The sequence below is a fragment of the Tympanuchus pallidicinctus genome, unplaced genomic scaffold (assembly GCF_026119805.1).
Source record: "Tympanuchus pallidicinctus isolate F22 unplaced genomic scaffold, pur_lepc_1.0 scaffold15, whole genome shotgun sequence".
In the NCBI taxonomy this organism is placed as follows: domain Eukaryota; kingdom Metazoa; phylum Chordata; class Aves; order Galliformes; family Phasianidae; genus Tympanuchus; species Tympanuchus pallidicinctus.
Window position 1 is genome coordinate 2,387,962 of NW_026294669.1, and position 25,228 is coordinate 2,413,189.

The following is a 25,228-nucleotide window of genomic DNA, read 5'->3' on the forward strand; positions in this document are numbered from 1 at the left end:
TCAGGACAAAAACCATCTGTTTTTGCTATTTGCTGAAGACATCCAAATATGCAATTTTTACAGCATTCAAACAAAGGTACTCAGTATCTTTCTATATCAACACGCATACATACAAAAACCAGTTGAGATAGTTCCTGGCATTCAAAAAGGAAGATGATAAATGTAATACAACCAGTTTTAATCAAGATCAAAGCAGCAGGAGAATGCAGACAGACAGTCTAGACTGCTCTACTTCTGAGAGCCTAAGCATATAAAGCAACATCTGCAAAGAACATTAATCACATTTAGTCTACAATCTTATCACCTCCTAAGCAAGCAGAAACAACTTTTACTTAAACATCACATGCTTATATATGACAGGCATTTTTAATTATCTTTAAATTAGATATTTATCACTGATTACAAAGCTATTATACTGGCTCAGAAATATGCTAAGGCCATTTTCAATACAGTTGCATAGTTCCCTGGATAAGGGGGATGGGGGATACAGGATAGAAGTACTGGTGAAGAAACTGATGGGCAGAATAGTTTCTACACTGCTGGAAGAAAATGGGAATTCGTTCACTATATTGAATTCAGTTCTGATTTGCTCATCTGCACTTAAGACTAGAACTCAGCAGACAGCAATGAAAGTAAGATCTTTTCTATACAGTTTTTTAAAGCTAGATTTGGGAAATGAAGTAGGAATGTAAATCATCTTTTTGGTTTCTGTCTGTAAGAAAAGATTCACTTGCTGATGCAATTTCAAGGGGAACTGAAACTCAGAGCAGTGCTGCATATGCACCTATAGCATATTTGTGCTATTTGATATACATCCCTTAATACAAAACTAGTCCATTCCTTGCATCCCATAGTTTACTCTGCTTACATCCTGGTTCATTCTCACTTATGATTCTGTATGCTCAACAGCAACCATTTAATTTCCTTTATTAAGTGTCTTGCATCAAAGTTTTTCCTTCTGCCAACATTTTCCCATACTCCCTACTCGGGTTATCCCTCCATTAAGTCTCATATTTGTCATCAAAAGTGCTAGAAATTCTTATTAGTGCTACCTGAACAACTCCCTTTAATCTTGTATGCTGGTCTACAACTTAATTATGCAGGTTCAAACTTCTGGGAGCCAAACACATTATCTTCAACAAGAGCTTGGGAGAGAACTGTCCACAGAAAGCTGTGCAAATCTACATTTTAAACCAGAGGAAAAAAAAGAACCATCACCACTAACTTTTGCATCAAGCTCGACTTCTTAAATGACCACACATCCCATGGGAAACCTAGTAGAACATAGGAAACAACTCAGAATTTCTGATTCTTACTCAATCCTGGTCTGATAAAAACACTGTCTAAACAACAGAATTTTTTTAATGCTCATTTTAACCTCCTAAATCATGCAGTTTGACAAAAGAATTTTCTGCACACCTGCTGACGCTCCCAGCCCTGTGCAAAACAACACAACAAACGTCCTGAAATGCTGTGCTTTCAGTTCATGGCTTCCCCCGAAGGAGAGATGTCCTGCTGGTCTGCCCAGGCAAAAAGCATCAAACAAAAGCAGATGAGCCTGGAAAATGCAGCGAGCATATAAGAATGTAAAGCAAGGCCTTGTTTTTATTAAACTTGGCCATCATAGAGCCACACCAAAGCAATCTTTTTCTGGTCAATGGCATCATTTGCCTATCTGATGTATTCCAACACAATATTACAAGTAATAAAAAACAAAAACAAGCCCAAAGTATTCAAGTAAAGCAGGAAAATTCAAGTACTAAAAGATTGCTGCAGAGACATTCTCAGAGCTTGCCTATTTATCTTCAAAAACATGAAACGAGTTTTGGCTGTAGAAGTTCTTAACTTTAATTAGATAAACTTGATAGAATAATTAAAACTAGACAGACAGACTACTTTCAGGTGGCACTTAGCAAACAAAAATTAGTTTCTATCACACTGCAGCTGTATAAAGTTCAATTTCTGTTAGCTGGCCATTATTTCTCATGGCAGAATGAAACCACGGCCAGGTCACTGATATTTTCCCTGCTTTGCAAAGCTATCTTTGGTCAATGCTAAGAACCACTCTTTTGGGGGGCTGAATAAGGAATTAATTGCAAGGCCTAAAAGAAGTAACATCACAGCTATACAAGGGAAACCCAGGTTTTGATACTTCTTATCAAGCTATAAGTGAGAAAAGACTTAAAAAAACTAAGAAATTCATGTATGAATCAGGCAGTTATGTGATGGAAGAAAACATCTCCAACAAAAGCTTTCAGGTGGAAGCACTGCATTTCTACTAGAAGTTAGTTCACCTTCTGAATTTAGATTCCAATTAAGAAAATGACATCTACTGACCTGGAATTCCAAAGGCACTTCAGGAGATGATTACGACCTTATTCCTCTTATCAAGCACCCAATGAAAGCCTCAACATGGACGTGGGTACTACATTAAAGAGCTCGGCCCTCTTTGACCGGCTTACATTTGACAATTAAAACTCTAAAATTCTATGCTAAGAGAAGTCTCAAGAAGGCTGCCCTGAACGTGTTCTCCACAGATATCCTCCCTGCTCACAGGCAGCAGTGCCAAATTGTTGTCTCACCTTCGATACATAGCAATGATGACAAAGGTTATTTCTGGGGGCATCCAGCAGACAGACCTCCACAGAGGTGTTCAACAACACTCATAAGAAATTAGCAGAATATCAGACACTTCTTGAAGGAGAGAAAAAAAGACAGTTCTGAAGTTATTCTGCAAAAAGGGTTAAAAACTAAGTTTCAGCTGTAATTCTGCCTATGAATGCAGCTTCCATTCATCAGCACATCCTCCATCTTTAAACCATGGGAGAAGTTACTCAGTTGCTTGCAATAGTGCCAGTTTCTCACCAAATTCCTTAAAAATGTAATTCCATCCACAGTTGATGGAGGTGGATAAGTAGCTCTTCATGGACCGAGCTAATACAAAGTAATTAAACAAAATCCTGAGTTTCTGATTCCGTGGCATTTTGGAAAATCAGCCTATCTGAGCCTGCCTTGTGTCAGCCAAGGCTTTGAAAAAGCCAGCAACAGAGCTTCTTCTTAAATACCTACCTCAAGACTTACACCCAGGATGCAGGACTGTATTACTGTACATAAGCTAGCTTCAATCTATTTTACTCAAAAATATTGGCAATATAGTAGCAGCAGAGGGTTCAACACGTTAAAACTTAGAAAGATACATTTATTGTGGATTACCCTATATCATTTCCAAAGTCAGTAGAATAAGTGAGCTCAGAGCAAGCAGCATGTGATACTGAATATGCTGACACTACCCCAAATATGTGAGTCTGGAGAGAACTCAGACATTAACCCTGCCTGGGATCAATAACGCACTCTCACAGGGACAAACTCACTGACCAGCACTTCCATGAGCCCACCAGCACAGCTCTAAGCATTCAGTGCTGGCCTTACTTCTAGCCTCTGGTCCCCTTCACATCCTACAGAAGGCACCTTCCCAACCACACAGAAGAAACAACCGTAGCCACAACTAACACGTGAGCTACAGTTTAACTTTTGGAACACACATGGTAAATGGAAGCAGAGTGAACTTTGCACCAGCTCCTAACTGCTGACTCACGTCCCTCCCTGGGCAGGACACCTCTCCCTGCTGGCACAGGGCAGCAGCCACACGTGGCCAAGCGGGAAGTCAGTGCGGATCTTCAGCACGAGGAGAACTTCTTCGGTGTGCCCACATGCATTCAGTGATTCCTCAGTGTACACACTCACTCTAGAGCCCTCCTCTATTTGGAAGAGATGAGAAAGCTTTCTGTAACAAACAGGAGTTATTTTTCACGAACTGTTATAAAGCATTTTAATACTGAAGCAGGCGCCCAGATTAAGAGCGCATAGTAGAAAAACAGCAGGCCTTCCAGATTTGCAGCATAAATATTCTTTGGAGGAGAACGTTTCAAAAATATCAGACAACATTAACCGCAGGATCAACTGAAGACTCTTAGCAGGAGGCTCGAGTGATTGGGAGTTATTTGACTTGGAGGTTCCACCAGACCATACTTAAGCACCTTGGGCAAACCATTCTCCCTGAATTTGTCCATTTCTGAGATCATTTTTTATTTGCACCGGTTCTGAAGCGAGTTCTACAGTTTAATTGGGCATGGTTAACAAATACATCTTTTGAAAAAAGCATTGATTGCTTTGCTAGAGCTGCGACATGAAGCAGATGGCCAGCAGGCCAAATAGGAACAAAGGACAAGCTATCCAGGTACTTGGTCCCCAAAGCAGCCCTACATGCATTTCTGTAGTTATCATGTGCCAAGTTGTTTACATTTCACTTGAAGCTCTATATACATGTACACAAAATTCTATTCCTAGTTATTAAAAACATTGTAAGAGAACACATTTCTTCCATAGCAAAATATAGGCTCTATGGGTAATCAGGGGCAGGATGATGATGTATTTCTAGTGCTGTATTTTCTTTGAAAGAGCCAGCAACCCCTATTACCCTGGTGCTTACTTTAAGAGAACTACACTTCCAAAGCTGTATTTGGAGTACCTCAGAGAGAGGGGAGTCATAAACAGTAGTTTAAGGGCTTATACTGCCAGATGTTCTTTGATGGAGGAGTTCTGCTCAGGCAGAAACAGGTGTTTCTCTTGTCACAAGCAAGGAATTCATTCAGCAATAAATTCTCCTGGCAGGCCAGAGGAACATCAAAGCTCCACAATTGCCAAAAAGAAAAAGGTTATGGGAGAACTCTCATGTCGTGCCTGCTCAAGCTGTTTCTTCCACAGTAATGGAAGAGTACTTGTAAGACAGCTTTCTATGCACTTAAGACCAACAGGAGAGCAGCCTTTCTGAATGAGAAGAAAAACAGTTTCTTTTTGTTTTACAGGATGGTTACCCACAGCTCATCTGCACAGCCAACAGACACTTAGTAAAGCAGTAACAGAAGGAAAGCAACACAACTCTGTGCAGCACTGAACAGCCAGAGACTGACACCCACCTTCATCTTGGATGTAACATGGTACAGTTCAGGTAGATGTCAAATTGTAACAGCCTTGTTTCTTCTCTGACACTGTTTATTTGACCATCTATGCAGAGATACAGAGATTGCTTCTGGGGATCAGAAAACTCCCAGCCTTGTCTGCTCCTATTCGTGCTCAGACTGCAGAGGCCTTAGGCTGAGAAGTGACATGAGGAAACAGAGTAGCTTGTGACTGCAGTTTTGAAGCCCCCCCGCACAACTGCTGCAATGCAATTTAATGTCATGAACTTAGGTATGTAAGATCCCTTTGCAGACAGGAATATGGGACACTTAACCGCAGAGCATGAACTGAAGTACAGAGGCTCCTGGCCGCATAAGCTGAATTCCCAGACTTGATGCCTCCATCATCCCCATCCTTCCCAGGCTTAAGGCCATGCACTTCGATTATCAAGATTTTATTTTTTGGTAAGTGTAAGCACATACCAGAGGAGAGTTCACCCACCCTCCAGCAGAAGACAGATGAAAGCTCTGGAAATTCTACATAAAAGCTTATTGTGCGAAAGCTCAGCAGTTCAGACCGGGGGGCCTAGGCTTCCACAACACAGACAGTCTCTGGGCAGATTCATTATGTTAAGGACCTCTACTGTATTCTCTCTCTCTCTTCTCTAGATCTTTAAGTGCTGTCTATTTACTGCTTGGATTTGATCCACACGATACATTTTGCATCAAGCTTGTACCTATCTGTACAGGATACATTTCTAGGACAACTTGCTGCTAACACTGAAATACTACAAACCAGACATTGCTAAGATTACATAGCAAATAGGCTTTCTGTACTCTTCTCCTAAACTTAGCATACAATTGGATATTGCAGCCGCTTAGTCTGACCTTTTACTTAGTTCCTACCTCACTGTTAGCAGCGACCTTAGGAGATGAAGTTTTATCACCCATATCTTTAGTTCAGGTTCTGGGGACGGCAGCCTCCAGCTGTAGCTGTCTGAGACATCTCTCTGGAAACATGGGAACTTTCCCTCTTACTATCTGAAATATCCATCAGTGCGATGGGAGAGAGCAGCCTGACTGCATGAAGGCAGGGAGAACTGCACTGGTATGCTCCAGCTCGAGCATATACAAACCTCGTGTGTCCACACAAAGCAGCTGCGTGCAGAGGTCCTTAGAAACACCATAAATAAGCCGCAGGTTCTTTTAAAGATGCATTATTAACAAAGATAATTGTCATTCTCCCCTTTCTTAACGTGTACATACACAGAACCATCCATTCAACTCTGCTTTCTCCCTGTGTAATTCATTTCCTAGGTCAAGTCACCCAGGCGCTGCCTACCCTCACATCACCCATCTCCTCCCATGCTCCTTTCTCCTACCCCAGCTTCGTCCTCACCCAATCCTGCCTGCAGAAAGCCACTCACAAGTGCTCCAAGTCCCTTCTGCTGGTCTAGCAAGTAGTATCAGCTCAGCACATCAGACAGCCCCAAGAGCTGGTGTGAGAGGGCAGAACCAAGAGTGAAGCGTAATTCACCAAAAAGCAGCTATGTGGGTGAGGGAGAGGACACAGAGGAGGGAACTGTCACCCTTTCAGTCTTTCAGTCAATTTTTCTTCTGTGTTCTACATAAATCAAAGCTGACAGTACTACAAGACACCAACACTGAAAGTACTTATGATGTAACAGTTTTTCATTATGTATAATTTGTAGTCTTGACGCCGTGTCAAATAGAGAAGTTAGCTTAAAGCTAGAAATGTAATTTTAAAGTGCCATACAATAGAAATTAAATAATGACACTTCAAAGATGCCTGAGTAAAGAAAAGACTTAAAACTACTCATCAAATGTAACTTTTTACCATACAGAGAACCAGGGATTTTGCAGAAGGAGGAAAAAAAACTGACTTAGATGAAAGAAGGCCAAATTACTCTGACTGGCTGCAGTAAGCGATACTGGCTGTCAGCACCAGCAGCCAGAGCAACCAAAATAAGCCTTTTGGACAAGTAAAACTAATTAGCTGTTTTGTGAAGCTGGCTGAACGACCGTAGGAGCAATTAAAAAGCATCCACTCTGTTGGCTTACTTTTGAAACTTTATCCCATTACTGAACTTTGTTTCAAAATGACTTTTTCTCCTTGAATGTCCCACCTCAAGGTGACACGGCCACGCAATGTCTGACATCAAGATGTTATCTGCAATAAAGAGCTTGCAGTTTATGACATTTCAAGAGCTCTATCAAAGCCTACAGTTTGCTGCATGGTGAGTGTGCCAGGCCATGCCTGAATAACGGCTTTCTTAAACAAGCACTGAGGTTGCAAACAAGCTTCTTTCCGCCAAGCGCTAAACTCACTTCAGCTACGAGCAAAAAGTGAGAAGAGCTTGCAGATCAGACGACCAACCGAGGCACAGAATGTCAGCACAGAAACATCCTGAAAGTCCATAAAAGAGAATTTCAAACACGAGTTTTTACTCTTGTAAGAAGAAGTGGCAATTTGGCCCCTTCTCTGACATACTACAGAGTGCTACCAGTGTGCACACAGGATTTTAACAGCCTGAGCTGACACACTGCACATGACTCGTCGACAGAAACCTCGCACTCTGACCAGGACAATCGTGATGAAGTGAAAAATACAAATCTGTTTTCTGCACAGACACCATCCCTTGTCTTTGATGTGAATGAAAAAGCTTCCAACACCAACACAGTCATAATAATGGAGAAGGAAAACCTCTGGGATTACCATATTTCAAAAGAAATATTTTGGCAAAGCGAGGTTCTACAAGCTGTCCATCAATCATCAGCTGAACAAACTCACACACTGCATCAGGCCTCATTCTCTCTTCCCAAGTCGCTCAGATGTTCTACCAAATCCTAAAATTTCCTCATCAACAATTGCAGAAAATCCAAGAATTATTCCATGTCTGTTCTCACCATCCCTAGAGTAATACAATACCATCATTTATCACCTTTGGTACATTCTCAGCACTCTTTAGGCTCACCATGATTAAAAGAACAAGAACGCAGTCTGAACCTGCTTTATAACTGAATCCTCATGACAGGCTGTTAGAAGATGGTTCTCCCTTGGAAATGCCATAGATGATTCTCCTGAACATAATTGTTCCTCATTTGAAGAGCAGGATTATGGATTTCAGATGTTTTAAACTGTCTAGCAAATTATATAATTCACATTCTCTGTGCAGACACCCTCAGAAGCCCAGTGGCTATGTGAAGGATGCTGGGTCAGAACTGAAGTTTCTGCCCTCACACACTTTGCTGGGACACAGCAGGACAAGGCCAAGGACAAATGCCTTCCTCAAGGGCTCTTGAGCATTTGTCACCATGGATCCAAACAGCGTTCAACTGCGTTCTGAACCACCCCAACAATTCTATTTAAAAAGTTAAGTTGGGTTCAAAATTTAATATTTGCTGGGAATAATTATACATCTCATGAGGGTAACGAAAAGGGGATTTAAGTTCGACCTGTCAAAAGTACAATTTCCCCATTGTGATTAAACAAAAAAAAAAACAAAAACAAAAATCCAAAACTGCTCAAATAGATTTTAATTGCCATCCATCAGAATGCTTTTAAACCACAGAGAAAGTACATCAGTGTATTAAGGCATCGAGAGCTTTGGAGTGGGACCCACACATTTCCCCTGGAAGAAGTGAGCCCTGAGCACCTGTGGCTCCTTGGAAAGTCTCTGACCTGATAGGATGTGATTCAGGATCATTTTGCAGGTGAATGTCAGCAAACCATTGAGGGTTCTTACTGGTAGAAGGGGTTTCAGGAAGCCACTGCTCGCTACTGAGTTTGGGGTGGTTGTTTCACTGACGAAAGGGGCAGTGGAGGGAATGGTGGTGAGCAAACAGCTTGTGGTTTTAAATAGTCACCTTGCAAATTAATCATTGGTTCAAATCTTAGTGCGTGCCAACTCATTAAGATATCACTACTGATGTGTGCTGCTCTACATGGCAAGGTCAGGATGGGATCCTTTTTTCTTCCTCTGCTTGTATAAGCCACAGATGAAGAAATCAAACCATAATATTTTTTGAGGCCCTTTAAGGCAACTTCTGTGACAGGCTTGAACACAGAACAGCAGAATTATACCTAGGGATAATTCACCAAACAGACTCTCACATTAAAGCTAAAACAGAACAACATTAAAAAAAACCACCAATATTTAAACACGGGTTTTGACGGCACTACATCTAAAACAGCCTTAAGAGCAAGTGAAAAACAGGTAACTAGTTTGTTTTTAATAAGAGTACACAACTGATTGCAATTTACAACTACAGTAACTTTCACGGCCTTCATTTTTTTTCCAACTCTGAAACATTGAAATATTTAAAGAAAACTTCTCCCTCCTGTAATTGCTATGAGATGGAGAGAACTCGCTGTACCATGTACTGACAAACACTACCAAAGATTTCTAAAATTAACACTTGCTGCAAAAGTTTAATTTGGTCTCACACACTTAACAACATAATGGAACAGCAAAATTAAACCACTTCCCTGTTTATGTGGATCTTTCCCAGAATTCCTAGAAAGAAAGTTTTTCATGTTAAAATGATTAGTTATTTTTTAAAACAGTTATATAAAAAAGATGACGTTTCAACTTATACACTGATGCTGAAATCTAGCACTAAATACAACTGGCTGAATAAAGAACACTATGGTCATTTAGGCAGTATTTAAAGGCTTGAGATTGGTGTAACTAGATGAGTTAAGAACTCTGGACCTGAAAGACCTCAGGTCATGCTATTGCAGCTTCACCTACAAAACAAACTCCTAATCACCAGTAAGCCCCCCAAAAGGAAGGAAACTGCTGAAATGAAGTTAAAAATCAGCTTCACGAGATAATAAAGGTCAAGATACAGCTAGCATGTGCTCAGAATAGCACCCAGATAGCATCCTGAGTGGGACGTGCAGTCCTTAAGCACCCCCAGCACCCACCCTGCTTGAGGCCTTTATCAGTGGCTGCATGAGGAGGTGCAAAGCACATCACCATGGCTGCAGACACCACCAGAGCTGGGGTGCTCAGGATGTCACTCAGGACGGAGGCAGAGCAGAGCAGCAGGAGCGTCATGAAATGCAAGGACAAAAGCCTGAGCCCTGGGACAGGGCAGCCTCTGCAGCATCACAAGCAGGCACTGCTGGGCTGACAAGAACCTGGAGGCGTGGTGGACACTGCAGTGCTCTGAGCAGATGATGATCTCCTGAGGAGAGCAAAAATTAAGCTGTGCTCCTATGAGTTTGCAAAGTCACTTCAAGCAGGAAGCTACCCCTTCCATTCACCTTTAGTATGAAATTGTATTGAAAGCACACTAACAAGTCGACTGCAAGACTGTGGCAACTTGGAGAAAACACAGAAACAACAGCCCTGTTTTGACCACCTTTCCCCTGCTCCATTTCTAAAAGGGAGAGCTGTTCCATCCAACTCAAAATCTGTCACAAGAAACTTCTTCACTTGAGTTTCAAAGCAAAAAAAAAAAAAAAAAGATCAGCAATGCAAACTCCTATTTCCATTAAAAAAATGATACAGACATTCTCTGAAAATGAAGAGTTTAAATGGAACTGGATGCATTACATAACTTTTCAGGTGTTTGCTTCTAGCTGCATCTCAGTTAAGAATTAAAACAGTACAATGCAAGTCATTTTCTGTCATCCTTATAGAGACTGTGACATCTTTCTCAGCAGTGAAACAGCCTCGTGTGGGCACACAACCGAACTAGATTAGGGAGCAATACCTCCCCTCTGTAATGCAAAATACAATGCCCATTTTCTTAATTTCAGCTCAGATGATGACTATCTCAAAGACAGGGAAACAGAACAACAAGAAATAGTCTCCTGAATAACTTCAGCTAACATCTAGCATACATAAAACACTGGTCCTTCCCATCTACGGTGCTCTTCAGTCAGCTGAATTCACTCCCTATAGACAGTGCTCCCCTGTGCAATAAAATGCCTGGAAGCCAAAATGCTGTATTTTGGATTTTTTTTTTTTCATGTCCATCACAATTAAGACTACATGGGGGTTTCTTTTCACAAGTGCATTACGGTTTCAGCTTTTTGAATTGAATTACCACCTCATTACAGCTTCATACGAATCCCTGAGATTAAAAACAGAAATGACACCTTAAAACAAGGTGGCATTCAGCTACTTCAGTTACTTCAACAGCGTGCAGTCGTCTTTTCAACTAAAGGTACTCAGCATCATGTGAAGGCCAAGTTGGTGAAGTTTAATAGTCGTGAGCAAGTCTTTGCAGTAGATAGCACTGAGATTAATTATTACAGTTTTGGACTGACTCTGCATCCTGACTGAAACTGATTACCTTGCACCAATTTAACCAGATATACCAGCAGAATGCACTGTTTTTACAAGGAAGTTCTTAGAACTCAGCAATACTTCACTCACCCTGAAAATCAACAAAACAGTTGTCAATATACGTAGCATTCCTGTTCTTACTCTGCTACTTCATGAAGTCACCAAGATTTCAGGTTACACAGCTGCCACTCAGACCTCTCCTGGCACCAACACAACTGTAATTACGCCACTTGCTCCTTCTCTCCATGACAGTTTCTACCTGAAAGCAGTGACAGCACAGCTCACTAAACGACCACCCAAAGGCAGAGTCAAAGGCTACCGCTCTGCTCATCCTTCTTTGCCTGAGAGTCTGAAAATGGGGATTAATTTAGGAGAAGTGTGGAATAGAAGGTAATAAAGAAGAGGAAAAAAATAGAGCACGCATGCTTTCCCCAAGCTCTATAATGCAATTCAGCTTTCTGTGGCAGACCTACCCAGAGGAGTGCACCGAGGAGTACATCATGCCTGCAACACTCAGCCTCTGCAGATCCCACCCCATTAACAATACCGGGTTACCTCAAACTGCTCCTGGCTGCAGCAATAGGAACACTTCCCACAGGTGCCTCTCACATTTCCAAGTGCTTTTCAAGTACCTCTTAACCACATAACCAAAGATTTATGCCTCCAGTTAGTAAGTGAATTGTCTTTTTTTTTTTTTTCCCTGGCCAGACCACTTGCTTCCAGTTATTACAGCTCCAACCAGCAAATGCAGAAAGATCAACTTTCTTGATTTTCTCCTCACAAGGAGCTCTTTCACTGTGGAATTATTAAGGAACGGTGCCTTCACAGCAATCAGCGCAGCAGATCAACTCTTCTCTGCTCTCTTCCCTCCAATTATTCAAGCATTTGGTGCATCTAGAATATGTTTGGGAGCCTCAGCCACACAGACATGGCTGTAAACAACGTGGCAGTAAATATTCAGTCTCTGTGGCACCGCAGTTGCAAACTGTTTCTAAGAAAAACCCACCGCCGCCACGCAGACATCGCAGAGGAGAGAAGAGGAGAGATGCCACATGAAGTCACTGGCATTCAGAAACACTTCAATTTCCATATGGAAATAACAGGAAATAAGATGTGCTGAATTTCAGGCACCAAGGCAACAAAAACACATTAAGATTTAATCACACAAGAACTTGGCTGTAAAATTTGTAATTTTCTTGATCTTTTTAAAGAGTTCTCATTTTTAGGAACATCAGACAGCTAACAGACCATGCATTCCACCAACCAGCTAAAGCAGACATTTGCATTAATCTGCTTTCTGTTAATTAAGCGGTGGAAACGCATCCCCTTCACCAAGAAATCTCTTCTGCAATCAAGTTCCTTGTCAGCCTCTATCTTTGCACAGCCTGTGTCATAGCAGCTATTCTCTAAACGATTTCCAAGGATAAATACTGTGGACTTGGCATGTCTCTGAATCACAGCTCTGCTAAAGCCTTGCTTCTGCATGCTGCATCCATCTCATTTCTTGGTGCACAAGGAAAATGTTAACACTATCTTTTAAGATACTGAGATCAGAAGTACAAAATTGTAATGATGATCTGTGAGAGAGCTGAATTTCAACTTTAAGGAGAAATAAGCTATGGGAATTGAAGCCCTGCCAAAACCAGGAGCATAAAACGCAAAGGCTGCAGAAGGTAGAACAGCTACAAATGAAAACCCTTGGAGTTGCTGATATTTCTCTCCTTTGTAAAACTAAACATCTCGAGTTGAAAGGTGTTTTTCTATATTCTCATTTGCAAACTGGCAGATCCCATCACCGAAATGCTTTTGCTGCCAAATTCCAGCAAGGTGGAGAAAAAAGAAGAGTCATTCAAATACAGTCCATTCAAACCAGATGAAAACTATTATTCACAAGAGCAGCAATTGCTTCCTTGCATTCCATGCAACACAAGAGCTTTTCCCTCACACAGAAGCCCCTGCTTCCCCCTTCCCCCTTCATTCACACATAGGTGGGTGGATCAATGCTGGTAAAAAAGCAGATTTTAAGTCCTGCTAGGAACTGCACTATCAGGACTGCTGGTATCTCCCAATAACACACTTATTCCCCCCCAAAATAACATATGTAAGGTAAAATCCTGCTTTTCATAAGTACTGAGTCTGAAGTGCTTTATTTCTCTACCTGTGCAATTAAGCAATTAGAGCTCGACCACACTCATGGACAGGCTGCAGAGAATTTCACAAACAGGCTTCTGGCAGCATTTTCAAGTGCAGTTAAATGAGCAATGAAAGGATGGTGAAAAAAACAAAAGTCACAACAGAAAAAAAAAATTGCAGGAAGATCCCATCTCTCACTCCTCAATTCCTCCAGAATACCTAGATATTCAGCTTCTGAATCTGCAGCAGCATCTTTGGCTTCAATATTGTTACCTAAGTGTTTGAAGAAAATAAATTCTCCTAATAACAGCTGGTGTGAGACAGAAAGAGTAAATAAATATTAAAAAAAAAAAATCAAGACATTCCCCAGGCAGTGAAAATACCTGCAGAGGCATCTTTGAATCATTTCTTCTGGCTAAATTATTCAAGACTACCTGAATGGCTTAAGAATGATCCGGCATTAGTGGGAAAAAAAGGCAGGATGTGAACCTTCCTGATATGCTTTCTTTTGTTCAAGTGATTTGTAGCATGAACTGTGCAACAAATTCAGGTCTGGTGCCCTGCAAGAAACTTGAAGCTGGAGAACTACTTTGCTGACAATTTCCCAGGTACAGAGAAAGAACGGATAACTCAGAGGAAACGATCGTTTGGGAGATACCAGTAGGAATTAAAAGCTGCAGCTTCAGCAATAGAAGGCTTTGCTTAAAGAGAAGCCACTGCTTCAACATCCCAACATTCCCAGCTGCACGGGCTGTGTGCTCGGAAGCAGCACAGCGAGCTGTGAAGGCGTACACTCGATTCCTGAAAGTTCATAATGAGTAACTCGGTAATGACGAAGGGAAGGACACAGAAACACTTCCTTGGGGGTGGGGAGGACAGAGATAGCATCTGAAGAGCCGTGTTCCTTGATGAACGTGTTGTTTTATTCACTTTTCTTTATTAAGCTTGCTTACAGCCTCACACGAGCAGAGGCGCTGGAAGCGTATTCCAATGTTCAGAGGAATTTTATTATTATTTCAGGATCCTTGGCTCTTTATTCAGGCTAAAAATCAAGCATACGTAGGGTATCAGAGAGAGAAATGCTCAGGGAACTTGAAAGTGCCCCTTGGTGTCACGTTTAAGTTTAGCTCCTACACGTTCAACTCATTCTCTTGGATGAGTGTAAATGGGTGCAAATCTATACCCACTTTTATCCAGCTATCTAAGCTGCTATGAAGCCCAGTACCTTAAAGCAGATACCCCTATTTAAATACCGCAGTCAGAAAGTGGTAATATTTCCACGTTCTTAGCAAAGACTGTTAGATTTAACTCACTGGAGATTGCTATGCACCTGAAGTAAACTTCCAGCATTCTGTACAGCAGATCGTTAAATAAAACGCCTTCAGACTGAAGCCCACTTCCACACCCATGCCACAGAACAAACCATTTTCACCTAGTTAAAGAACAATAGCATTAATGGGCCACGTAAGCAACTTTGGAAAATAGCTGCACAAAGGACACTGCAAATAAATAAACGTGAAACCCAACACCCCACATGCACCAAGCAGAGCAGCTGGAGCGAGTGGAAAGAGACACCTTTACACCTGAACTCCTGGACTTCTTCAGCCACTGCCAATGTTCTTAAATAAACAACTGCGGGAAGCTTCTCTTTTTTCATTCCCAGTTAGAAAACTGTAAAGGGAACTCATTCTTCTGACCATGTTGCTTGATCGATAGGAGTCTGAACCTGAACGAGTGCCAGCGATCAGAAGGAACACCGCTCATCGAAGTGCTGTACTTCGTGCTGAATGCTTATATAATCTGATGATTCTGTGTAAAAACAAAAGCTTACTGCGAATCTGTTCGTTTTTATACCCATACCAGGTCTGCAAAAACTCCAGAATTCCTAGCATTAGCGCAGGAAACAGTTTAATGTGTGTTAAATACCGGAATACTTCATGTGGAATACTGGAATAAGCACCAAAACAATGCCCTTAATACGAGAACTGCCGTCCGAATCACAGCCAGTTTTTCTGTTCGTTTAGCAAAGATTAGTCCTACCTCTACAGGCAGCACAAACATTCACTTAGCTTCACCAGGACCAACGTGAGCAAGAAATGTAGAACACGGGACAGGTTCTGCTACTTAACAGCCCTTTTTAATGAACCGATAGGTAACGTTAACAAGACCACTGTTCTGTGCTCCAAGCAAAAGGAGCCCAATAGAAGGACGTGGAGAGGAGAGGCAGACACGAGGAACAGATGGCACCGCGTCTTCAGGAACTGACACCGGGATGGAAAAGTTTCCCGGCAGAAGATATTCCTGAATTAAGAGGAATGTCGTTATGCGAGTTCCTCAAAGAGAAGGTATTAGGGAAAGATGAAAGACACCTTCTAAGGTAAGACAAAAATCACTGGAAGAAATCGTGTGCTGTTTCGCAATAGAACAAATGGGGTACTCTAATCTGAAGGGAAAAAAAACCCAACAAAAATCAACTCCCATCTCCCCTTAACCTGCTCTGCTATTTCTCTGGTTAAAACAGAAAGGGTTTTTTTAGTTTCTCTCTGGCAGCGATCGCCATTTCACAGCACATTTAGCCCACACGGAATTGATCAATAACACTACAGACACAAGACTAGACTATCCATTTACTAACCACAAGAAAATGTGCTGTTCAGCAAAATCCTGCACATCATAAAGCTGAAATTTTAAAAGGCATCGCTCTACAGATCTCATTACCGCCCTGGAGCAGTCCCACAGAAAGCCTGCCGGCCTTCAGGCTGATCAACAAGTGTGCCTCTGCACTGCACAGAAGAAAGCCAAAAAGTGGATGTAAGCACAGGCAGAGGACTGCACACACATTCAGCACGTGAACAGAAAGGGTCAGGCTTGCCACACGAACCACACACTGAGTGTTACACAGCTCTGCAGGTTTCAGGTGCAGCTGGTGGAGCTGAGAGCAGGGCTGTAGCAGCAGCTCTCCAGCCACTGGTTGCTACATAACCATTTCCCTCCCAACCCAAAGGATGGAGGCTCTCACGCCACGCTTGTCTCTCAGGACTGAGAGCCGCAGCATGAAAGCTGGGTTTCAGGTGCTAAGAAAGTGAAACACTGAACAGCAAAACAAAAAGTGTTACAAATCACTGCTCAGAAATCGAAAGTCTGTCTTTTCAGGCTGTTTCGGTGCACGCATCAGTATGTGCTCACTCGCTATCAGTGCGGGATGAGCTAATGCTTTCACAACAGCGATTATTCCGAACTAATGAAGCATTAACGAAGGTTGCCATCCACCACTGGACGCTCCAGAGCAAGAGCTCTGAATTAAGTTCGGAATATTTCAGCTTGGTAATTACGCTGGAGCAAACACGAGGCCGGGAACTGCCCCGTCAGGTGCCTAAAGGTGGGCACAGCCCCGGGTTGGACCGACACCAGCAGTCTGAGCACTGCAAGCACCTAAAGGTTCATGCATTGGGGATCATAGTGAAAACAGCGATCCTTTAGTGCTGTCCCCAAACGTTTGTCATTTCACAGACTCACAGAATGGCCTGGGTTGAAAAGGACCACGATGACCACATAGTTTGAATCCTCTGCTGTGTGCAGGTCACCAACCAGCAGCCCAGGCTGCCCAGAGCCACATCCAGCCTGGCCTTGAATGCCTGCAGGGATGGGGCATCCACAGCCTCCTTGGGCAACCTGTTCCAATGCCTCACCACCCTGTGTGTGAAAAACTTCCCCCTAATATCCAACCTGAACCTCACTTGAAGAAATGACTTCTACTGCCGATGCAATCACCTCGGCCTTCCAACAGCTGACCCAAAGTAACAAAAACACGCACTCACCTGAAGAACACGAGATGAGAAAAACAGCGAACGCTAACTTCGTAGCAGCTCCCATTTTCCAACGCTGTTAGAACATTTAAGTGACTTTTAGTATCCAGTTTCTTGGTCCTGCAAGCGGGAAAATCCCCCCCCCCTCCCCCCTTCTTGCAGAACCGTTATAAAGCAATCTATAGCAACTTCTCCGGAGACAGTGTTCACCAAACAGTAAAATCGGGCTCGCCTGGAGACCGACCGAGCGAGAATCCGAGCAGCGTTTCAAAACACACGCGTCATTCGGCTTCCGTACAAACTCACGGGATTGAATTCATGAAAGTACGCTACGAATCCAAAGGGAAACGAAGGCAGACGAAGTCAACGGAGGATCCGGCGGGCACGAAGCAACGTGTGAGCGCAGCTCCGCGCAGCTCCCGCCTCCCGTTAAGCAGCGCTGTGCTCCGCGCGGCTCGGCGGCTCCATGGCAGCGCTCCGTCAGTCCGTGCGGCGGCGGGCTGAGCGCTCCGTTCTGACAACGCCGTTTTACGATTCCCTTCTACCACGGTTCCGTGCCACCCCGCCCCGCTCCCTCGAGGCTCAATTGAAAGTAAAAAAAAAAATAATATTAAGAGGAAAAAACAATCGCGAGGCCGGCTTCCCGCGGCAGCTCTAGGGGCTGAGAAGCAGGAGCCTTCCTCCTCTTCCTTCTCCTCCTCCTCCTCCTCCGCCGCTCCCCTCGCGGCGCTGCCCGGCTTGCAGCCCTTAGCGCTCAGCCCGCCTCACGCCCAGCTCTCCCGTCTCCCCGGCGGCGGAGGCAGAGCGGCGGACGCCAACTTTGTCCCTCCACGAGTGCAGTTTAAAGGTTGCCGAAGAGAAAAGGCCGAACCCGCTTTCTGCCCAGAGGCGGTAGTGGTGGTGGTGCTTGGAGCCGTCTCTAATGTATCCCAAGTCCAACCGGCAGCTCGGAACGACCCTCCGTACCCTGCTGCTGCCGCTGCTCCCCTGTGGTAATTTCATATCTACCCATTCACTTGTGTGGCGTGGAGAACGGACCCAAGATGGCGGCGCCCGGGCGATTGTTTTTGTTTCCTCTCCTCCTCCCCCTCCCCCACCTCTCCCCTCCTTTCCCACCGCCACAATCACGGCAGCCCGTCGCGCGACGCCGTGCGAGCGCGCGCCGCCCCGGATTGACGGCCGCGCCGCCCACTCACAGCACGGCTGAGCGCCGCTCGGCCCCGCCCCCTTACCGACCCACCCCGAGCGGGGCGGAGCGCGCTCCCCCCTCCCCTACCTGCCCGCGTGTGCGCGCGCATGGGTGAGGCGGCACGCGAGCGGGCTGCGCGCGCGCACCCCGCCTTCCCGCCTCAGGGTGCGGTCCTCGCGCCGCGCCTTCTCTCTCGGCGTTGCCTCCGAGCCTCGCGGGGCTGTCGCATCCCCTATCTGCGCAGCGAGTCGCCCTTCAGCCCGGTTGTGTTGGCTGGCCGATAGGCGCGAGGGGCTGATTTTGTTTCTTACGAGGAGCTCTGTAAGCGGGTGCGTGGTCAAGGCGTGTCCCGCGGCGTGCCTCGTGCTTGCAGATGCTCTCGCGCCTCAGCGAGAGTCCAAAGAGGTAAATAAACCCCTTCGGTGAGTTACAGCCTTCAGGAGGGCTGTTCTCTTTCACGAGTCTGGTGGGAGTCCCTCCTTTTCTGTATTTCGGTAGCAAGAAGCACCGAGTTCTCAAAAACTGCTTCGCCGGCCGTGTTAACTGACTTGTTTTTAGGCGGTGCTAAACTGGAAGCTGCGTTTGAGCCGTTTGCAACCAAGTCAGGGCTGAGTAATGGCCTCAGGTCGCGCTAGAGGAGGTTCAGGGTGGATATGAGGAGCAATTCCTCCTCCAAAGAGCAGTCGGGCAGTGGCACAGCTGCCGTGGGGTGAGGTCGCCTTCCCTGGGGTGTCCCAGAGCCGTGGATGTGGCACTGAGGGACGTGAGCACGGTGGGATGTTGGACTTGAGGATCGTAGAAGCCTTTTTCACCCTTCTGTGAGTATCACCGCCGAGCTGTGTGAGCTCCCCTAATCCATGCACCAATGGAGCCTTGCAGTTTTAGACCCGCTGTCCTGCCACAAGCACTTGCACTGTATGCATGTCCTATATAAGATATGCAGACCCTACAGACTACTGCTAGAGTCCTTGATTAGAATTCATTTATCCCTGTTTCTTTGTCATATTCAAGCACCAACGCAAAGTTCATCCTCCAATGGCGTTTTTGATTTGAAACGCCCCAAAGTAAAACATCCTGTATGGGATTGTGCCCATCTAAAAGCATCAGGACATGTGGCAACACTTTTTAGGCTATTTTTTTATCCAAGCGTTTCAGGATGATTTACGAGCATTAATTAACGTATTACAACACTCCTACTTAATCTGTAGTTTTTAATATTCTTCAATAGCAGAATATTTAAACGTGACCTGTTCTGCAGGTTGTGTTTTCACTTTGCTCAGCTTCTTCAGAATGCTTGTCGTGTTGCCACATGAGCAGGAAATTGCAGCTAAAAATATTGCTATTGTATGTGTGTTTATATATATATATATATATATATAAAATAGCAGAAATATGTCACCTGTGTAGCATTTGCATGAATTTCATAGTAAGGAAGAAGGTGCCTCGAGATTTCTCAAGTTGCTCAGTATTCTTAAGCATGGGTGGGTTTTTTGCCTGCAGCATCGGTTTGACAGAGTAAAGCCTTGTGGCCGTCCAGTAAATATTACAGAAGCAGTGATCCTCCTTAAAGGGCTGGTCTTGGCAATCGTGTGTTTATCAGGATGAGAGGAATCACAAATGAAGTGTATATTCCTTTATTTTCCCCCAATTTTGCAACCATGGCAAGTGATATGTGTGGATTAGGAAGACTGCTGATGTCTGGGATCAAGGAGCCCACTTATTCTTCGTACCAGTCCAGCAGTATCAGTGTTATTATAGATATCAGTCTATTTTCAACTATAAGCAAACCTTACATCATTTGCAGAGCTACTTAATGTATAGGAAAAGAAACAATTAAGGAAAAGCACAAATATGCTTATTTTCAGTAGATGAACAATAAAAACCAGTTTTATTACATGGATGCAATACCTTCACCTGGGCTCAGTTGTATCTTTAGAGATATAACACATTTGTATCTCTAACTGCATTAGAGATTTGCTCCTGCTTAAATCTGCTTTAAAAAGGAAATTAAGTAGTTAGGTGCAAATATTGTGCAGGCCTTAGCAGAAATTGCTTAGTATTTTGGTGAGGTACTTGATGCAAAATGCCATAAGGGCTCTGTGCTTTCTGTGGGTTCTTGCTTTTACTGTTAGTAAAAGGGTGAGTTTTATCCCAGGTAGACATAGAAATGTCAACACAGATGCTGTCTCTTCTTGTATGTCTTTTTGCTTGCCTTGCTTATGTGGATTTTGGGAGCGTTTCCCTTTTCTACCTTTTCACTTCTGTTTTGCTTTTGCCATAAACTCCAGATCTTTTTTCCCTCCTCTAAGATCAGTCTATGCATTTTTAATGTATCACTTACTGTGACACACGAGCATTGAAGACACAGTATAAGGGCATAGGCATCTACAGAGAGCCTGTAAGCAGCAGCAGGATGAAATGGATGTAATCTTAGTTTTGTTCATGTGGAACAGTGCTTGGTTTAGAGGCAGCACAAACGTAACTTTCCTTTTAGGGAGTAATGGGAATTAAAAAAACAGCATTGTCTCATTTTTTTTATTCAGAGCACTGCTATGATTAGAGGATTTCATCTGTGCCTTTGCTGTTTCCACACTGGATCAATACTGTTTACACAGAAGCAGCATTATAGGTAAGAATCTATTGTGCAAGACTCATTCATAGTCTCTCTGCAAACATTTTTAAAATGTAGAGTAAAAAACATGGGCTTTATAATATCAGCAGTAACAATAATAGATACAACCTTTGTCATTACCTCATTAATCTCCCCTCATGTTCTAAGTAAAGAGAAGAAAAGAGAAACATGTTTCAGACACTGACCTTCAATAACCAAAACGAAAAGTGACCGAAGCAGCAAGAAAGCAGTGTTGTTTGCAGGGATCTCCTCCTTATTAGCCAGCTTAGTTTTCCATGCTGAAGGGAAAGATGCAGATATTGGAGGACTGCCTGGTTTAAACAAATAAATGGGTAAATAGCTACTTCAAAGTTATTCTTAATTTCATATGGGAATACAGTATACGTATCTTAAGAGTTTTAATACAGATTTTCAGTTCTAGTGGGCTGATCAATGAAATCACCATGAATGATTCATTATTTTTTGCAGTTCCAAAACTACTGAGATATTTTATGGTTACTTTGATAATGCAGCTTTGTAACAGAAGAAAATGAGGAATTAAGGAGTTAAGATGCATCAAATCTAAAGCTTTTCTCTGGTTTGCTTTTGGATAGTGTCACTATATATCTGTCCATCAAAAATTATCTCTTACCTTGCTTATAATCAGACTTAAAAATCTTGTGTGTAAGTGTTGAACTCAGCTGATACCCACAAGGACAACATGAAATACATGTTGAAATCATAGCCCCGTTTTGGATATTCAGGTATTTTGGTATTTGGCCAAAGTACACTCATTTTGTTCATGTGAGCAGTACTAATAACTACAAATGAGTAGGATTTGGCCTGTTTCTTGTTACGTAAAACTATTTATATGGTGAGTTTGTGTGTGTGACTAATTCCTTTTTGAATGTAATCAGATGCAGCCTGTGGACCTACACATAGATGAATGTTTCCCAGCTTCTGGTTTAAAAGCAAACACAGATAGAAAATTTTATGTAAATTAACACTTAAATACAATCTCCAACGAATCGTTTGCTTTAAAGGCTACATTTATACCAATGATAATTTGTCTTTTTAGGTCTGGTACCCAGGCTTTTATTTCCTTAGAGTACTTCTGTGGAGGTTCAAAAATACCTCATGTATTTTCTTGGAAGACCAGGTGATTCCTTTCTAGGATTTGCATTGGCTTGTCAGAAAAGATCGTCTGAACAGGGCTGCTTGTTGCTTTCACTGCATTGTCTGTTGGAGTCAGCTTGTTGCATTATTGGTTTTTAATACTACGGTTTATCTTGTGTGATTTCACACTCATTTCTTAGCAATTTATTCAAATTATCAAGAGTTCAAGATGAACTCTTGAAACCCTGATCTGTATTGTGAGAACAAGGTTCCTCAGGTCTGTGTTGAAACTTTCCTTCTCAGAATACGGTACCATAATATGGATGCCTTTAGGTAGCAAAAAAAATAATAAAAATCTCTGTTCATCATAGAAATCAGAAATGTTACAATATTGTAATATTTTCACTATTCTTTTGGATGAATTCTTGAAGTGTGTTTCTGTTGCTGCTGTTTCCCAACAGTGGTGTTTGATTTTTAAGAGTATATTTCTCGTACGTACCTATAAGGCTTTTATGTATAGATATAGATGTGTATTAATAATTGCATATTTTAGACTGGTAGTTTGTAATTAATTGGAAACATTAAGCAGAGCCTATAAGGCCTAGAAGTGACCTTGTTATAGAGAAGGAAGGCTAGCAGCTGCAGGCCGTTTTGAGAGGGATCAAATGATGGCTGGACAGGTTAGGTTGGGAAGAACACAGTAAGGAAGTAAGGGTGCTTCCTCAGAGAGTCACAGTGTGAGAGTCTGCTGGGTGTGCTTGTTGTGTTCTCATTAGTCATGGTGGAGTTTGATACAAATGGCTTGGGAGTCAGTTTGGTCCTTGCTGTTGGAATATACTTGAGAACGTTATGTATTTTGCCATCTACTGCAGCAGTTTGTAACTCTCCTCTGTTAGGCCCCTGCGTGAGGCCATGGGAAGGCCATTTATATGCTTCAACTATTCCTGTGTTCTGGAATGGCATTTGTGGATGATTAGCTGTGTTAAACTATAGCAGATCTTTAGTTACATTCATGCTGTACGTCCACAAACACTTTAAGCCAGCATAAGTCAGAAGATGCTTCCCTGCTCTACACCAATGTTCTTGCAGCTGCACACTTGACTGATTGGGGAGCTGATTTGGTTCAGAACTAACCCAGCAAACAAACCAAACCAGAACATTAGCTTTAAGCTAGTTCTGAACTCAGTTCATTCCTAGCCTCACAAATATTTATGTTGGCTTGAAAGTCCTCACCTCCATGGTGCTGAGACCAGAACAAGCTTGTGAAGAAAACCAGGAGCCACTTTTTTGATGCAAGGGCTGGTTAAATTGTGGCTCAAGTTGTGGCTCCTTGCAAAATGAGCCAGACATTCTAAGGGAGGCCTAACAGACATCTTTTTACATCCAGACTCCCCAGGTCTGGCACTTCTTGGATAGAGCCCAAGGTTTGTGGCCTTGGTCTAATTCTGTCTATCATTACCTGCCTTTCTGTTACCATTTTTCTCTCAAGAGATCCAGCTTTGAGTCTCATGTTCTGTGATCCAAACTGTCTAACCAAAACACATTTTCTCACCCACTGAAATATTTTTTCCACTCTCTTTTGAACTGTCACAGCTGATACTTTCTATATTGAATAATTACATTTCTTATTTGTGCAACAGAAAAATTGCAGAGACGTACGTGACTTAGATGAATGATGCTGTTGGTATTACAAACTGATTGTTTAAGTAGCTCATTTCTTTTCTTGCAAATGGTCCTAGGCCTGCAGTATAATTTATGCGTTTCATGAGTGTTTTTATCTTTGTATTCTAAAGAATTACATATTCAAAGTTTCATTCATCCCAAATTATGTAGTAGAAAACACATCCACGTCTCACTCAGCGCATTGCTGGACATGAGGCATGAGGATAAAATTATGGATCGTGGTTAGCTGCATCGACTGCTTTATTTAGTCTTACAAGTCCTACATGGTACTTATGAATACTTCTGTTATGCTTGGAATTTCTGAAACAATTATAGCTCAATAAAAGTTAAATTCAAATGCAAATACTAGCTATGTTATTTTTTTACCATCTTGCCACTATAAGCTTGCCAAATTTAGTGCATTATGTGCAAGAGTTATTCATATAAGTCCCAATCTGTATTTGCCTGCTTGGCACTTTTATCTAATCACTGCGAGCCACAGCTGCTGCTTTTCTCTGACCCCAGATACTTGAAGCAAGGGCTGGAATGAGGCAGTGATGCTGCACGGCTGTTTGGTGTAGGTATAAAAGATGGTCCTTTGCTCAGTAGAGCTCCTTTGGGATGCCTTTTCTCCCCGGCTGCATTCTCAGCGGTGGCTCTGTGAGGTGACCCAACAATCACTAATAGGCTTTTTTTTTGTATTTGCACAGGCAGCAGCCCTGTTAAAGGCAGTGTTTGGACATGGGTAGGGAGGAGCTGCACTGCACAGCTGATTGGTGGGTTTGTTTCACAGCTAACCTATACATCTGGTCAAAAATCAATACATTATTCTGAGTTGCATTGAACACGTGTCTGGAAGTGCAATAAAAACCTCCAAAATCATCAATTCCTTCAGCTGATGTTGAGGAATCGACTTCTACGGTCTGTAAAGCAGAACTCAGGAATGTAGCTTGCAACTGGAACTTTAGAAGGTGTGGAAAACATTGAGGACTAATTATAGAGGTCGATTGCAGATTATGTTAAAACTGTAACTTTCCTCCTCTTCTTAAAAGTAACTGGGACACTGCATTATAAAAATAGCCTTAAAAAATTCCATAGTGGAATGGGTGTTAGTAAGCTCTTAACATATGCTTTGGGTTACTGCTGTTTGTGTGTCAGCCCCTGATTTATTTCTAATTCCAATTTATCTTTGAGCAACCAACCCACTTTGGAATTTTCTTAGAAGTTGTTTCATTGTAATGCAGTAGAAGGTGGAAAATAATGGAAACATTTTACCTTGGAAATAATTGAAAGGGAATGATGTGTTGTATGAGTTGTATTAATTTCCAATTCATTCTGATTATTCTGGAGTTTTTCTAGAGCTCAATAGCTGCTTTCAGTTATAAAAGCAATGAAAAAAATCTTTGTCTAAGTGTCAGGTGTTCGTTCCA

The 25,228-nt window shown here is 42.7% G+C and overlaps 1 protein-coding gene across 2 annotated transcripts in view; it reads right to left on the reverse strand.

Moving 5' to 3' along the window:
- Positions 1-18,294, reverse strand: part of ACVR2A (activin A receptor type 2A) — a 54,797-nt gene extending 36,503 nt beyond the window's left edge. The window contains exon 1 of one of the 2 annotated variants that reach the window (XM_052675752.1): positions 17,233-18,294. In XM_052675752.1, coding sequence (XP_052531712.1) covers positions 17,233-17,287 — 55 coding nt within the window. In that variant the 5' untranslated portion in view covers positions 17,288-18,294. The remainder of the gene's footprint in view (positions 1-17,232) is intronic. The other variant, XM_052675753.1, reaches the window with a different exon arrangement.
- Positions 18,295-25,228: the final 6,934 nt, after the last annotated feature.